The 16,110-nt window shown below is 44.9% G+C and overlaps 2 protein-coding genes across 3 annotated transcripts in view; one reads left to right on the plus strand and one right to left on the minus strand.

The window, feature by feature from the left end:
• LOC8027432 (Hermansky-Pudlak syndrome 1 protein) lies at positions 1-14,692 on the plus strand. The gene is made up of 15 exons (XM_029975099.4): positions 1-325; positions 603-752; positions 2,100-2,221; positions 2,311-2,416; positions 2,527-2,684; positions 2,794-2,884; positions 6,066-6,194; positions 6,278-6,430; positions 6,835-6,950; positions 9,273-9,479; positions 9,968-10,070; positions 10,586-10,699; positions 10,769-10,857; positions 12,823-12,994; positions 14,437-14,692. The coding sequence occupies exons 1-14, from the start codon at positions 200-202 to the stop codon at positions 12,986-12,988; spliced, it is 1,830 nt and encodes a 609-aa protein (XP_029830959.3). The 5' UTR covers positions 1-199; the 3' UTR covers positions 12,989-12,994; positions 14,437-14,692.
• Positions 13,425-16,110, minus strand: part of LOC8027434 (drebrin-like protein B) — a 20,935-nt gene continuing 18,249 nt past the window's right edge. For both annotated transcript variants that reach the window (XM_029975101.3, XM_029975100.4), the window contains exon 13: positions 13,425-14,594. In XM_029975101.3, the coding sequence (XP_029830961.2) occupies positions 14,455-14,594 (140 nt within the window). In that variant the 3' untranslated portion in view covers positions 13,425-14,454. The remainder of the gene's footprint in view (positions 14,595-16,110) is intronic.

Genomic DNA, 16,110 nt, shown 5'->3' on the forward strand with positions numbered 1-16,110 from the left:
TTTTGGGACCACTTTCAATGCATGGGCGGAATAGGACGCTAAACATACGAGTCGGTGACCAGGCATTGTGTGCGGCGCCAGCGGCGCCGGCGCCAAAAAAGTAAAAAGAAATAGTGTGAGCAGAAGCGGCAGAAGCGTCGGAAATCGACGCGTTTTTTTTTAGCTTGGAAGGTAGTAGGGTTGCGCCCAGTACAGTATTATGAAAGGATTCATTATTTTCGACTCTTTAAATGATGTTGTATATAAGCATTTAGACGGAGACCTCGTCAAGCACATTGTCGAAGTATGCATTAAAAACGGGTTGCTGGAGGAAACTTCAAGAGAAGTATGGAATGTTTAAGTTACCCGTAAATTTGAGTCTCGATTGGTGTCTATAAGTAAAAGAATATACACTGTCCAGGCCTCAAAAGCACGAGCATGACTTTTCACAAGTGCACAATTGACTTGACGCTTAACGGTTTTCTGTCCGTTGTAGCGTATGCGCGTCTGTTTATTCGGTGGTTCTCGCTTCGGACCGGTTGACGGTTTCTCCAAAGGGTGTCATATTTTTCTTGTAACCTTGGAAATGGTTGTAAAACGTGACCATCCCTTGTTCCTTTTAGATTGAAGACTCTTCGAACGTGGTCACCAACGATGTCCTTGTACAGTTGTTTTCGCCACTGGTCACGTCTCAGCGTGTGATGAAAGAGCGAATACATACTGCGTACAGCAGCATCTACTGCAAGGACCAGACACTTTGCGTGTTCACCGAGGTTGGAACGAGTCGCATGTTTCCTTTACAGTCGCCGAAAGATGAGGTCAAGGAACTACTCAGCTCCACTAGCTTACATTTGCTTTCTCTGACCCATATCTTTATCAAACAGTATTTAATCAAGTACATGAAAAAACGTTTTGGGCTTGGAGCAATGAAGTTCTCACTGACTTCATATTTGAGTGACACTTTTTCTCCAGGTAACCGCTAATTCACACTGAAGGCGGATCCGCGTTCGCAAAGCGGTCGCAAACGCGGTTGTATAAAGATCCAGTACAATTGCACGCGCACTCGATGACATCAACTGCGCGTGACATTGTACTGAATCTTCATACAACCGCGTTCGCAACCGCTTTGCGAACGCGGATCCGCTTTCAGTGTGAATGAGCGGTAACCGCTCATTCAGTGTGAGCCTCCCTTCATGCATTGGCCCTACCAATGCAGAAAGCGTCAGTAGCCTGCAAAGGTTATCCTGTTAGAGGGCTCGTATTGCAAAGACCACATGCTCCGTATCCGAATTGTTCTTCCTCACCCCCTCTGCATTTGATTGACTTTAGTGACAGTTGCTCATCAGATGGCCATCAGTAATGCTAAAGTGAAACGTGAAGGTGCTTGAAGCTGGTAGTAACTTAAAAGGGAGCCAACAGGAAGGCTCAGAACCGATGTTATGCTAAGAGACAGCTTCCCAGGGCTGTGAAGAAGCCGAGTGTCTTAGTGAAACGTCATCAGGAAACTTTTTAACGTTGGTAATGCTGTTAAACATGATTTCTATGAAACCGTATGAGTAGCTGTCATTGAAATGATTGGAGATGGAATGTCATTCTGCCGAGGAAAACTCTAGCTAATGTGACATCCAAATAAGGCCCGTATGCCCTGGACATCCCGCGGTTGGGTAATGAGTAATGAAACACATGGTGGCTACCTTGTACCTTCGCACTGCTAGAGACAAGAAGCTCGTCCGTTGTCTGTGCACTGTCCATACTCCCTGTGACGCTGCGAGCTCAAAATTATTATTTTCCTTGGGGGCAGCTGCCGCTCAAGCACCCAAGCAATGGGTCTTTCTTTTCAAAGCTATCGGATCATGTTCGTGGATCTCGTAGACCAGAACGTAGACACTCTAAGCTTTTTCTGGTAGTTATAAGATCAACATCAGCTAGCTTTACCCTGACTTGAACTTGAAATGTATTTAAATTGTGCTGTCCTGTCTTTCATAGTTTCTCATTGCAGTGTTCTTCCAGCTTTATGATTTTATACATGACAGTATGCGTAATTTGCTTGAAAGCTTCCTCGTATTAATATTATCACTATCGAGTTTTAGTGGCAGTTGACCTGAATTTTGCCATTCCAGTTCTTTGGCTGCACCGTTTTGGGCATAAACTCGGAGAAAGAGGACGCTGAAGCCACGTGTCGCAAACGGCTGAAAGTATTTCTGTGCTTGGTTCAAAGGCTCTACGGGCCTGCTCTCGACGAGTAAGTAGCATGATAATCGGCTCTACTGCAAAGCCAATAAATTTTGTTATGTCTGCTGTGATTTGCTACCAGTAAAATTTTGATTTCAGGCTGAGGTATAACAGTGCCAATGGAGATAAGAGGGCTGTCTTGCTGGGAAGGCTCATAGAAGCCTACAATGACTTGAGGCAAAGCGACCAAATGTTTTTGTTTGAGGTATGCGACAAGCTTCCTGCCTTAGAAAGTGTCAGTCTTTTCCTTTTTCGTGGAAGGAGGGTCTTGTTTTCAGTTGCATCCTAACCCTCAATGAATATTTGTTTTTGTAGGCACTGGAACGTGTTATTGTGAATGCAGATATTGCCTCCACGTGCAGCAACTTGCTGCAAGAAGTGCTGGAGACGTTTCGGCGTTTTAGCCCTAAAGGTGAAATGGCCTGCCATTCGTACCTGTTGCTGAACAACAAGCTTGTTGCAACCTATTCAAGGTGATCACCTCTGTGGGTTTGAGACAGTTGATGTGCATTGTCCTTTAACAAAACTCGCCATAGTTTTAAGAGCACCTAAAACAATGCCGTCGATTCTACTTCGTTTCAGCCGAAATTCTACACTCTTGTCGCAGGCTGACCTACTGGTACTGTTCCTCACATTACGAGTGGTACATGAACAGGATGGTGGTGACACATGCGTGAGTTGAGATCTTAAGTTTTCTTTTAAGAATCTACCTTATCTTTTTATGATAAATGGTGTGAGACATATTAGTCATTTTTTCCCTTTCCGTAGAGAATGCACTTTCTTTTTTCGTAATGAGACATTCCTTCAAAGGGCCTGGGGAAAAAAGCTCCCACCTATGAACCTCTGTTTTCTCTTTAAACAGCATTCCCCTCTTCGTCTTGGGCTTTCCCTCTCTTTTGCTGGTAATAAATTTCTCTGTAATTACTAGACTTTAAAATGGTTCTGCAATTTTATACAATACAACCAAAACACCTGCCTCAACATAATGTCTATGGTTGTGCTCCTGCAACCCATATTTTAGAGACTTCCAAACACAGATGAGGGAGTGTCCAAACAAATGCAAATGCCAGCCATATTCTCTTGCTCCGATGTGTTGAGAACTTCATATGCTAATTTTTTTAATTCAAATTACATACATCATTGGGTGAAAATGGCACACCTATCGAGCCGAGGTGTCCTGACCATTTATTTTCTAACCAAATTCTTTTAAGGGGGGACACTACCCAGAAAAAAAGTTTCTGCAAAAAAAGTTGAGTTTAAAAAATACCATGTTTACATCTGCCAACATCTAGAGAGTATTTCCAGAAAGTTTCAATTGCTTACACTGCATAGTTATTTTTTTATAAATTAGTTTCGGTCCACCGATGCTAAAGAAAAGTTAGAGGTTCAAGCACTTTGAACACATTTTTCTTTGTTTCTCTTTTTGGCCTAAATTGCACTTAATAAATTTTTCATTTTAGTACAAAACTATTGAAAGACTGAATTTTTAGCGGCTTATATACCAAAATTTTATGAAGCCGGTTACTATAAGCCTAGATTTTGCATCTTCATGTTTTTTATTATGAAAAATTGTAATTTGCAAAACTTCGTAAATGTAAAACAATTTTTTATATATATAATTTTTTTTACCTGTAAAATGCATGTTTTTTAAAAATTTCTTTTCATAGTAACCAGCAACAGGTACTCCAGTATGCATTCCACCAGAAAAATATGTGGTTATCAACACCATTTCTCAACGATAAATTTATTGAGCAAATTCTATGCGAAGCTATGCTTTACTTCGTTCTGGGGAGTTCACAGGGCTGAAACTTTGCACGCCCTCCTTCTATATGGCTACAAACACCACCTACAGATATCACGCCGATTAAGTGAGCGGTTCAAAAGTTGACATTCCCAGGTAGTGTCCCCCTTGCCCTGCAATCATATTTAAGCGTCTATCTTTTTTGCGGTTTCCCTGTCTCTTGAGGTTCGGGCAAGCCAGCGGGACGGAGAGAGTAACTAAATATCAGTGCGTCATATTTTAACCGGACGACGCGGAAACCTCCTCTACCGACAAGGGCGACCTGTGGTACCGAAAGCGCGCAAAATGTGACGTCTTTGGTCCTGGGGTTACTAATGGTCAGAGCCGCTAAAAGCTTCTTTTTAGTAGAAATACAAAATATAAGTGGCACGAACCATTTTAATTATTTATAAAAGTAGTTTTTGTTCAGTATCTTAGATCAGAAAAGAAACAAATGCAGTTTATAAATACGGAAACAAGAAATGACCCGTCGACATACCCGCCACCAAGCGGTGGAAAAGGCGGCGCATACTAGAAAGGAGTAGTGGGATCAGGCACCGACATGGAAAGGTCCCGGATGTACGCGGCGGCGCTGCGGTCGTATGGACAGGAGGATTCGACCGGCTCCGAGCGTTCCGAAGGCCTTCGGCGAGCTTTGTTTTGCGGTTTGGCCGTTTCGCGGTATGGCAGCGTGAAGGGGCTCCCATTCTGAATTGATCTTTACCCCGTGTTTGCTGTCGTTTGTGGCCAATGAAGTGTCATGCCGAATTAGTGTTTAATTGCGCAGCAAATGCAATGAGAGCCGCTCTGGCTGCCCGCTGCATACAGCCTATCCAGAACATGCTTTAGTGGCGCCCTCTCACGCCGTCGCATGGAGTGCGGCAGCCGTGTGTGCTCGATGAGCTCACTACCCCTCCTCTAGTTCACGGTCACTCAAGCAACCAAGGACTTCATGAGGGGGGTTATTTTTTGCTTGTTTTTGTAATTTTAATTTGCCTATAACTTTTAAAATAAAGCGAATTTCGAGAAAAGAAAAGTTTCATTAAGTTACTACGTTCAGTGCACTCAGGTTCGGTGCAAATTAAAAACCAGTAAAAATTCCTTGCAGGGCCCCTTTAAAGGGGTACGGAAACGAAATTCCAGCACTCATTTTTTAGCTTTAATGTGTTGCATGTTGCAGCATAACCACAAAAATACCAGTCCTTCGTTGAAAGGCACAAGCAAACTAATTTTAAAGCTAATTAAACAATCTTTCAATGTGCACCTGGTGGATGCATGTGGAGCCTATTTGGGAAGTAATCTAGCAACGTTGGGGAACTTGCTACGTAGTAATGACGTAGCAAATTCCATCGGAGCAGCGCCACTCTTTGGCATTTTAACATTTTCCTTCTTAGCTTTCCTCCTCAACTCACAAATCGCGCATTGTACAAAACAGTCCAAAAAGAGGTACTCCCCTCTTTTGTCCAAAAGTCCAAAAGTACAAAACAGTCCAAAAGAGGTACTCCCCTCTTTCTCAGACCCTCGTTTGTGCACCCGGATACAGCTATTCTCCCTTTAGAAGATTAGCCCGTCGTTCAAAATTCGGACAAAAGTTGCTTTCCCCACCCCGTTCAGCTCTAAGCTGACAGTGTTGTGGAAGCTACGTGCTCCTTGGGCCAGCCACACGCTTGTCACCCCAGGGGTACTTTGAACAGCTCGGTTGTAACGCGTTGACGCTATTGACACCACCACAACGCTGACAACACCACCAGCGGCAAAGCTCATAACCACGCCTGCCTTGCTGCGTTACGAATGCGGAGAATCTTTTCTTTCTGTTTTTGTTTGCGCCGGATATCCCATGACGCATCGCACTCTCCGTTCACTTCTCTTCGAGCGCTTGCTCAATTGCACCGTTTGGAACGAAAGATATAGCCATTCGTTCAAAATGGTGGTGCGATTATCATTTACGGTTATTATCCGTCATGCTTGACTCATTTCCGATTGAAATTTGAATGTTTAAATGTTTGTTTCCGTACCCCTATAAATTGATAACAGTGGCCCAGCTGAGAGCTCAGTCCGTCTTTCCCTTCTGCAGAGAGAGCCCACAAGCGGGGGCTTGCACAGCCTGCTGCTGTTCTTTGCCACCAGCCTCCACTCGGCCATGCCTTTCGTCACCCACTCCCTTCGAGTCACCGAGAGCATCATGCTGGTCGTGGTTAGCGAGGTGCACTTTTTCAACTGCTCCCCCATGGCCCTGTAGTTTTGGAGTCCAGAGACTGCCCACTTCACCGCACCTTATGTCCCCAGGTGAACAAGGTGCTGCTGGCTGACAATTTGTTCAGCCTGATGAAACAGATGCAGTCGATTCAGCAGAACCCGGAGGAAGGTCGCTGTCGGCTGACAGTAGATGTCCTGGAGAGTGCCATCAACCGGCTTATGGACACCTCCCGGAGAGCCGAGGTGGGTGGGCGGGTGCCACTTGCATCTGCCTTTGTGGATCAAGTTGATTCTGCGGGAAAGTCTTGGAATTGTGGTCTATGGAACTGCTACAGAACCAGAAGCAGCAAAATTTTGTGGCTGTGCGAACTTGTACAAATTCTGACAACGTGTGGAAGGGACCGGTCTTCTAAAGGCCTGTCCCATTCAGCTGCTGCTCAACCTTGTGCTTTATTTGGATGTTGATTATTGAAAAAGTCATTTTCGTGCAGCTAACAGACTTCGGTAAGGAGTGAACAGTCCGGAGGTTTTGCATTCTATTGTTTTGTGAACATTTTCTGTGTGGCACATTTTTTGCTTTTGCAAAGGGTTCTGGAAAGAGTTCTTCATATGTGTAACCCTTTGTTATTACTGCCTCTTTCTGTCAGCTGAAGAGTGATCAGGAAATGAGTATCAGCCTCGTTTCCAAGAAGTGGACATACCTAAAGATGTCTGGCTTTGTGGAATATTTGTCCGGGCCAGAAAATGCAGAGCTGGCATCCAGGTGTGTATGCTTCCCCAATATCTGACAAGACGTGAAATGTGCCCTGCACTCGTGACGAGAAAGTATCCAAACTTAAAGGCTGACCAGCAACCAGGACGAAGGAAACTCTCCCTCTATTCCTCCTTTCCATTCGAGAGACGTTTTCTTTCTACAGGGAGTAGCTCAGAGTCCTGCTCCTGTGGTGAGAGGGAAGAGAAGAGTGCGAGAGGGAATGCAGAGAAGGGAACCGTTTTTTTTCCCGGCAGATGACGATTCTCTAAGTTAACCAAGGGCGTGTGTTGCTGCACTCCAATCAAGCCTTCGGAATTGCCCGTGCAGCTAGTGCACGGTTTCTGACCATTTTGTATGATTGACAGAAAAATCTCTCAGAATCTCTTGGTGGGTTACATGTGTTACTGCACGCCTAGAAATGAAAACCCGAGCAAATTTTCATTGTTGGCACCTGACCCAATAAGCTCGGTGGAGAAACTGCTCTAGGAGCCTGCTTTTCTCTTCCCTGATGAACCCCCACATTTTCACAGCTTTTTTTTTTTTTTTGTACTATTACACATTACTAGGTATAGGTTCTTAGGCACTATTAGTCCAGCTTTTATTTTATCTTTGAAAATTGTTTGTCCACCCACTTATCGGCAGCCATGGCGGTAAACAAGACACACACATTCTCTTGGCAAAGTGTCAGCAGGCTGGGCGTTGTCGCAGCCAAAACTACTGAGAGGAATTCTTGAAAAGGGCAGCTACCACAACAGTAAAAAATAAATTTTTGCCCATGCCCTCCTTCCTCCCTCCCCACCTTTATTTTGCAGGGTCTTTAATAACTAATTCCATGTCCCAGTACTTGGCAGGTTTGTTACTGGTACTTGGGAGGGGTTGAAGTAGGGGAGGATAGGGGGAAGGAGTTTTTTATCGCGTGGGAATTTCTCCCAAAGCAATGGCCCAGCCTACCCTTTTGCATTTTTGGCAGTTTTTTTTTTTTTTTTGTTAAAATGCTGTTTCACTGCAAGCCTAACGAAAAGCTCAGATTCTACCTGGTTTTCTAGGATACGCTCGACTTGGGGTTTTCCGAGCAATAAATGTTTTTGTTGCTTTTCCTCCTCTGAAATGCTTTCACATCACAGTGCCAGGTTGTGAGTAACGATAACTTCTGTTTTTTATGGGAATCATGGACTGAACCTCAGCTAAATTAGCCTAAAGGCTTTGTTGGAATCATTGCAACAATTCTTGTGTCCTCCAATTTGTAAGAATTGGCAACAGTAGTGACCAGATGCACTACTGTTCATTTTCTTAGCACAGTTTTCAGCCTTCCCACCATATTTACGATGGGCCAAAGGCATTTTCGTGAAGGGCGAGGTCTTATGTGTCGAATGACACAGCACTGTGAAAGTTTGTAAACTTCAGACAATTTTCAAGACTAAAAGTAATGCTTACGTCACGTCGGTACAAGTTTACGTGGGGCAGCGGGGTCGTTTTTTTATTTGTATCGATGTGGGCATCAACCTCTCAAGTATTGTGGGAAGTAAGTTACACACAGGAGCCGAGCCAAAAAAGGTCTGATGCCCCAAGTACACTCCCTCTGTGCAGCCACGCTACCAGAAGAGCAGTTGCCGCACCGGGTTCGTTGACCTACTGCAACGAGTACAAGTAATAATGCCATATCAGACAATGATTCAGATTCAACAGCAATTACTGGAACGAGGGTTTCCAAAACACACTGCGGTGGAGTGAGCGGCACGGGTCATAGGCCCCGAGCCACCATCGACAGGAGAGCCACAAAAGAAGCGTGTCATTGTCAGAGGGCAGCCGTATGCATCTTTTGTGTATGGAGTCCAAGAGAGAACTCTGCTTGGACGGGCGTGCTCCCTAATACCGTCTGGTCTCCCGATGAAGGAGCCTTCCCAAATAGGATGGGAAAGGGAATACGGCGAGAGAGAAAGTCGGAACAGGTTGTCTGCTTCACGACCCTCGCATGGGAGGGTCGTGAAGCAGACAACGAGGCTCAATCACGATCCAATCGAGTTTAGTGAATAGATTCCCACAATATCTATCTGGTAGATATCTAAGTGGTTGTGTCGCATACAGAAATAGCTCCTGCACAGTGTAGTTACTAAGCCTTGCACTGGTTGCAAGGTCTGAAGAAGCACTGCTATTGCTCAAGAAAGCACTGCAGGCAGCCTTCAAAAAGCTTGTCCTCGAATCAAATTGATTTGGACATCAACCACTTGGATATCCATCTGGTATAACGTGTGCAATGTAGCAGTGTCACATACAGAAGCAGCACCTATGTAGTTTAGTAACTAAGCATTGTGCTGGTTCACTGGTTGCAAGATCTGAAGAAGCACTGCTACTGCTCAAGAAAGCGCTGCAGGCGGCCTTTGAAGAGCTCGTCCTCAAGCCAGAGATTGCTCGTGAAACAGAACCCCGGCCCAGACTGGTCGAGTCCCTCGAACTCGTCAAAACTCTAGTTGAGAAGAGACTCGAGGACTACATGGACTTTCTGCTGGTCAAGGCAGATGAGGACCTGAGTATAAGCTCGTATCCTTTGCGTTAATCGCAGCAACTGGCTGCGCTTACTTTTTTTTTTCGTTTTTTTTTTCTTGGGGAAGGAGAGGGGGGGGGGGGGGGAGGGGACAAAACAAAAATGTATATTTTTGTTTTGTTTTAAATACTGATAATTTTGGAATTAATGAAGCATCAACTCTAGTATGAACATTTTTTTTTTTCTTTCCAGCGTATTACTTTTTTTAGTCGTGTGTTTCTCTCTGTTTCATTAATCAGTGCATAATTATTCAATCAAGTTCCAAAGCTGGATAGAATGCAAATGAACAGACATGCTGCATTTCAGAAATCGGAGTGCAAATATTTTCAAAGATTTTTGATGACCTGGAAATTTCACATTTGTCTATTTTCATCTTGGGGGAAAGAACCAAGAAAGATTTTTTACGAGTTTTCGAGGTTTTTTATTTGAGCCTTTATGCCATCAGTTCCTACTTGCTGGACATGTCACCTTGACAAATTTGCAGATTCTCTTTGCAGTACCCGGGGTTGCTTCATTTTTCTTACATAAACAGGAGCAGCAACCAAATGATAGCACCACGCATTGCTTCGGAGGAACTACGGGACAAGGTGCGCACTCCAATCTAAGCCTCATCATGGATATCTTTCTCAAAGACGTCTGCGCTTCTATCAGAGTGCCGATTCCAAACGCTCGTCGTGAAGCGAAAGCGCGCAGGCGAGCCAGCCAACCGGGGAACACCGTAGTTTTTTCGTAGCCCCAGAAATTTATAACAGGTTGCCAATTTTTTTTTGTTTCCGAGGAGTATTATTGCACTTTGCAGAAGCCTACAGAGTGCATAAACAAAGGTGGACATGGGGGGGTGTCTGGCTCGTAGTTAGGCATCAGTGGCTGGCTTAGATCTGCTAAAATAACGCTTGCATCGGGGAAACATTTTTTTTTTTTAGTGACCGAGACTGTCAAGTAAATTTGGGAGCTTGGGGGAACCTATTGGCTCCTTCCTAAAAAGGTAGCTTGATAATCAATGCTTTACGGCACAGTCCTGGCACCAGCTCCGGGTGGTGGTGCTGCAACATGTAGAATGTTTGGGTGTAGCCACCTTGCTGAGTGCGACCCTGCTTCTCAGGTCTGGAAAGGATGGGACTTTGCCCAAAAGTACGCCCACGAAGGCTCGTTCACCACCATGTGGGCCGAAGGGGAGCTCCAGTTCTCCTACATCCTGTGGTTTGAAAACCTGGCGGTGAGCTTTTACGTTGCCGGGTCGCGAGACTTGCGGGGGATGGACTGCTGAGTGCCGTGTTCCCTGCAGGGCAAGACGGTCAAGCCCAAGTGCGCCGTGGACCCCAGCAGCCTGCGGCGGATGTCCTACCCGGGCGCCATGGTGGGCAACTTCTACGGGTGAGCCAGTTTGCTTCTCAAGCGCCAAGTTGGGTGTTGTTGTAAAGGAGCATCCCTGGATTAACTGCAACGTTGGAAGAAATGTAACATTTCTGCGTACTACTACGATTATAGGTGCTTTGCCAAATGAGCTTATTAGGAAGCGCGCTTCCTTCGTGCGGTAGATTGAAAAATAGTCATTGAGACGAGTGCTTATTGCGTAATTTGCCAATTCTTTAAAATCTAGCGAACTGTATTGAAAATAATGCGCAGCATTGTTTTTAATAGGACAAGTATACTCACGAATGTGGAACGTTCAAATGTGGTACCCTTTGGGATTTTTACTTATTTATTACTTATTGCAACCTTTTTACTAATGGTCGAAACAGAAAAGATAAATAAATGTAAAAAAAAAAAAAGACTGCATTTATGCGGTGCTCTGCTGTAGACTACGCTGAAATGCGATAGCATTGCTCGTCTTCTTCTGCGAATTAAATTGCGACTAAAGTGGCCACCACTGTTCAGCTATCTCCTCTTTAGTCCACTGTTTCCTTTTGCGAGGCATCGTGAAAACTGGGACATCCAGCGAGCACCGTTCCACGACCCACATGTGCGTGCAATCAGGAGGGAATGTCACGTGTGCCTCACTCTCCTGTGCTTGCACTTGAATGCGAGTCAAAATGCTACTGCATTTAAAGGACAGCACTATACCACATAAATCACCAATTCACAACAGAAAAGTGAAAGTGCAAATGAGTATGACTCTTCCTTCGCCGACTACATCGAGGGTGACAAAAAGTGAGCTGAACGCGGCCCATGCCTTTGGAACACTTTGGATGCGCATATATTTTTTCACATCATTCTTTCACCATACGCTCGACGTAATTCTGACGATGTTACAAACAACCATTTTTTGTAGATAGTGCGTTGGTTCGATCTCGCAAATACTGCAAAACTTTGTCTAGTTCAGGACCAGAAGCATTCTTGTTACTTGCACACTGGTGCTACCTCGTTTCAACTCTGCGCAATCCATGACAGTGGAACACAAGGAGCCGTAGCGCAGTCGGTCACAAACGCAAGTGTGTGAACCAGCCTTGCGGCCCCGGTCCTGCGACGGTAGTCTTGAATGGCTATGAAATGGTTCTTAATTTATTAAAATAAATATAAAAATACATATTCAAAAGTAGCCTCGCTAAAATATTCCCCGCGTTCTCGGGGATTCTAGGGCAAGCTATTAAAGTCACATTAATTAGTTAAAATAATTCGCGAGTAAACATTGCCACATGCTTATTTTTTATCGTCTCCAATATTGACGTAAAAAGCGTATTATTACTACACCGTATACTCGGTATTATAAGTAGACAAAAGTTTCCCAAAATTTGTTTCGTTTTTAAAAATTTTGTTCTTTAAAAATATTTTTGAGACTTCCGGCACGTTGAACTAGCACCTCTTTTGTAGCCAAGGTCACAGCCTCTCCCACGGGCTGCTGCACCTCTTCCAGCATACCTTATCGCTGCCTTTTCGGAACAGAAGTTGGCTTCGGTCTAGCAGCTTTGTGGACTTCATAGTAGTGGACTGGCCATCTATGCGCCGAGGAAATGAGGAAAAGGAGGAGACAAGAGTGCACGGGGACATCAGAACGCCGAGCTATGATTGGAATGATTAGCGGGTAGACCTAAAGCTAGCTTTGTCTCCACTGCACTCGTCAAATGCGAGAGCCAATATGCGTTTTAACGTGTTTGACGACTGCGGTGGAGACAGCTAGCTTTAGATCTACCGGCTAATCGTTCCAACCATAGCTCGGCGTTCTGGCATCCCCTCCTCTCCCTCAGTTTCTCGGCACATTGGCCCAGTTAGCTGTAAGGAAAAGCGCATTTTGGCAACACGTCAACCCAGCACCTGCTGCAATCCAGACACCAAGATTGAGGCATGTGATGCAACGCAAAAAGCTGTTGTGGTGTCAGTCAACCCCAATGGGGAATGCAGGCAGCTGATGCGGTACTGCTTTCCGGATGTCTCCCTGGACCAACTGTCCTGCCTGGAGCTGGTGTGCGTGCACTCCGAGACCGTGCTTTCCGGCACCATCCTCGATCAACTTCATCGGCTCTCCTCTTCCCTCGGCCACCTCTGCCAGCCTGCAGCACTCAGCTGATGGAAAGTATGTCCTTACCATGACGGCTGCTACTTCTTTCGGGCGGTGAAATGCTGTCATCGGTCCCACTTCCTCTCTGCGACTTTATTGCACCAAGACAGGTAGCACATGACTCTGCAACTCTTACTTTCGACCTTTCACACCAATCGGCCAGACCTTTTCTATGAACAAAGTAAAATCTTGGCAGCTGATAGACCCATTTCAAAAGCAGGTGCCATCCCAGTGGCAACCTCGCTGACGGCAGTAATAGAAGCACTGCATCACCAGGATCAGCCAGATAGTTTGAGTGCCTTCTCGACATAATTCATTGAAAGCTTTCTGTTTTGGTCGCTCAAAGGAGGAAAGGATTTTATCCGGGCCGTACCAGACTTTTGAAACGGGTCTATTTTGCTGGTCTATGAACATCTCTTATCAAAGAAAGACTGCTCGGTTTAGGTTCTGAGTACTAGTTTATTATATTAGAAAAACACAAAACCTTGACTACAGACACAGAACGGCAAAAACTGTATAAAGATGCAAAAATGAAGGAGTAATAAATTTGTGCAGTCTTTTTTTTTTTGTAGGTTTGTTTGTTTTTGGTAAATGAGCTGTTAAGGCCTTGAGATCTACACATGCAGCTTCCAGCCCCTAAATTCCCATTCCCCCCTGGCTGCAGTGTGACCGGCACTGTAAAGGGTGCAGCCCTAGCAGTGGTTGTTAAACGAAGGGGTTTTAAGATATATAACAGTAACCAGTTCCAACGAAGACAAAGTGCAACTGCACTCAAAACAACTACATTGAGCACGATCAACATCGGGTGAAATGTGTTCTTTCGAGGTACAGCTTGAGTTCACCATCATGACTTAGCTTATAGAACACAGAGCACAGCTTAGCATCTAGGTGAAGCAACTGCAGAGCGCCACATTCGGAAGATGTCGCGGGAAACAAACCGTGCTTCGCGCAACTCAGCTACAACATGCACCGAATAAAGAGTGACTAGGAAGCTCTAGCTAAGGGTAAGTATAAGGTAAATGTGGGCTTAGACCAGAATCCCTAGTTTTGGTTGCTCTCACTAAGTCTAGGGTAAGCGTCAAACAGAGTTAGCTTGGCACAAACACTGCTCAGACAAAAATAAACATGTCACAAAAAATTGTGGCAGTTGGCCAACAGAAGCAAGTAAAACGGCAGTGCGGTGCCACGCGCCTTCGGAACCACAACCTTCCAACCTTGACAGAAGCTAAGTACTACGCATGTACACGACGTTCGGACACATTCGTTGTTAATCCTCGGATTGGGAGGGGTTTACACCCGTTTCCCATCAAGCCCGTGAACAGCTGTCCCCACTGTGTGGCAAGAAAGGGGGGGCATGCATGTTCCAATTCTTTAAAACAGTGGTGTGCTTTAAACCCGTCTGGAGAAGGAAGCGCCGTGACAAATTGATAAGGAGGCAAGCGTTTGCTCCTTTCCAGGTGGTTCCTTGGATGCCATCAGTCAATCAGCTCAACGTAGTTGGCCGGGAAGAGACCGTAGGTTCCGTTGGGTCCCAGGCCTTGCCACCAGCCCTCGTCGATTTGCTCAATGTGCGTGATGACGTCGTCTGGATCAAACGAGATCTCCGTGTCGTCGGCTGGACCGAAAGGCAGACCAAGGCGACCAATTAACTTCCAGGCAAGCGCCGCGGTAAAACACCCTACGACATTCCAAATAGACTGTTTGCATTCGCTCTACCGTTTCAAGTGGTCTTTACTAACCTCGATTTATACACGACGTGGTCACGAGAGAACCCCAATGCAGGGTCCACATGCACAAACTGATGCGGTAGAGCCACGAAACCAAGGGTTGAATACACAATAACTACCCACGCAATAACCACATACGACATGGCAAAACGGATTGCATTCAAAACCAGTTAAGTGTGGACACCACACTCTTGTACATGGCCTCCCTCACACTTTTAGAATAGATAAAAAGTTAACCAACAATATGAGACAACTGGAGTGCGGACATCTGGCGGCCGCTCGGTATAACGATTGCGCTGAATTTTAAGATTGGCGATTGTGAGACGCTCACTAGCTTTTTTTAATGTGTTCTTCAAGGCTAGCACATTGAATTAAAATATTTACATGAAAGAATGCATTGCATTCAGTTAAACATTTCAGATATTTCTTCCGACTGTTTACTATTTATATAGCATATCTAGTCTAAAATTGGTTGATATTTTTTATGAACACGACCTGGGCATATACTTTTCCATAGAGCACGCGCTTACACTTAACAACAGTACAGCAGCAAACGAAGTGCCACCGACAACACTGGGGCTCAAGAATTTAACCTGCACATGGATCCCAAGCCCGTGTTTGTCATGTTCTGAGCCCCAGCACGGGTCAATCTTTTGGATCTACACATTGCCTATACGACCTGCAGGAATGTAGAATACAGTAGTAGAACCTCAATAATTCAATACCAGTGAATTAAAAACTCCCGGGGGATTATAAGATTTCCATGGTCCCATAATTTATCATGAAAGTATGGGACCGTGGAATCGGTCCCATACTTTCATATGGGACCGATTCCCATATGAAATCGGTCCCGTACGAAAAATTAAATTATGGGATCATGGATAAATTATAAAACCATGGAGCGGTCATAATATGACCACTCCGTGCATGCTGATCTGATAAATTCCCTACTTCAGTCTTCCAGGTTCACTTTTTATTTGCTAGGTGGCACAAGTTTGCATCCCAATTTAGCAACAAAAGGAGTATAGCATACGTCTTTATTTATTTTCCTGGTCGCTGGTCTATGTGCTTAGCAGTCCATTTGCCTTAGCACTTGTGTGTGATTTACAGGGTTACGGTCTCTGTTCAACCTGAGCTCTTGAACAGTCATTTTCATGCCATGCTGCTGTAGTGTTCATAATTGCACAGTTTTTTTCGTAAACTACAGCGTGGCCGAAATGGATTGAGCACACTTTAAACTGACCGCATAAATCGGTTTCTGAACTTATTGCGCTGAGATTTACTACAGAGGCGCTCGAAGCTGGTGCATTCATTAATTGAGAGTATGAATACATGAAACCTCCGGAGCCAAAAGAAACAAAAAAACTGGATGTGTCTATAAAAAAATGATCGCTAAGCCTTTTA

The sequence above is a fragment of the Ixodes scapularis genome, unplaced genomic scaffold, assembly GCF_016920785.2.
Source record: "Ixodes scapularis isolate PalLabHiFi unplaced genomic scaffold, ASM1692078v2 PGA_scaffold9__187_contigs__length_104089568, whole genome shotgun sequence".
Classification (NCBI taxonomy): domain Eukaryota; kingdom Metazoa; phylum Arthropoda; class Arachnida; order Ixodida; family Ixodidae; genus Ixodes; species Ixodes scapularis.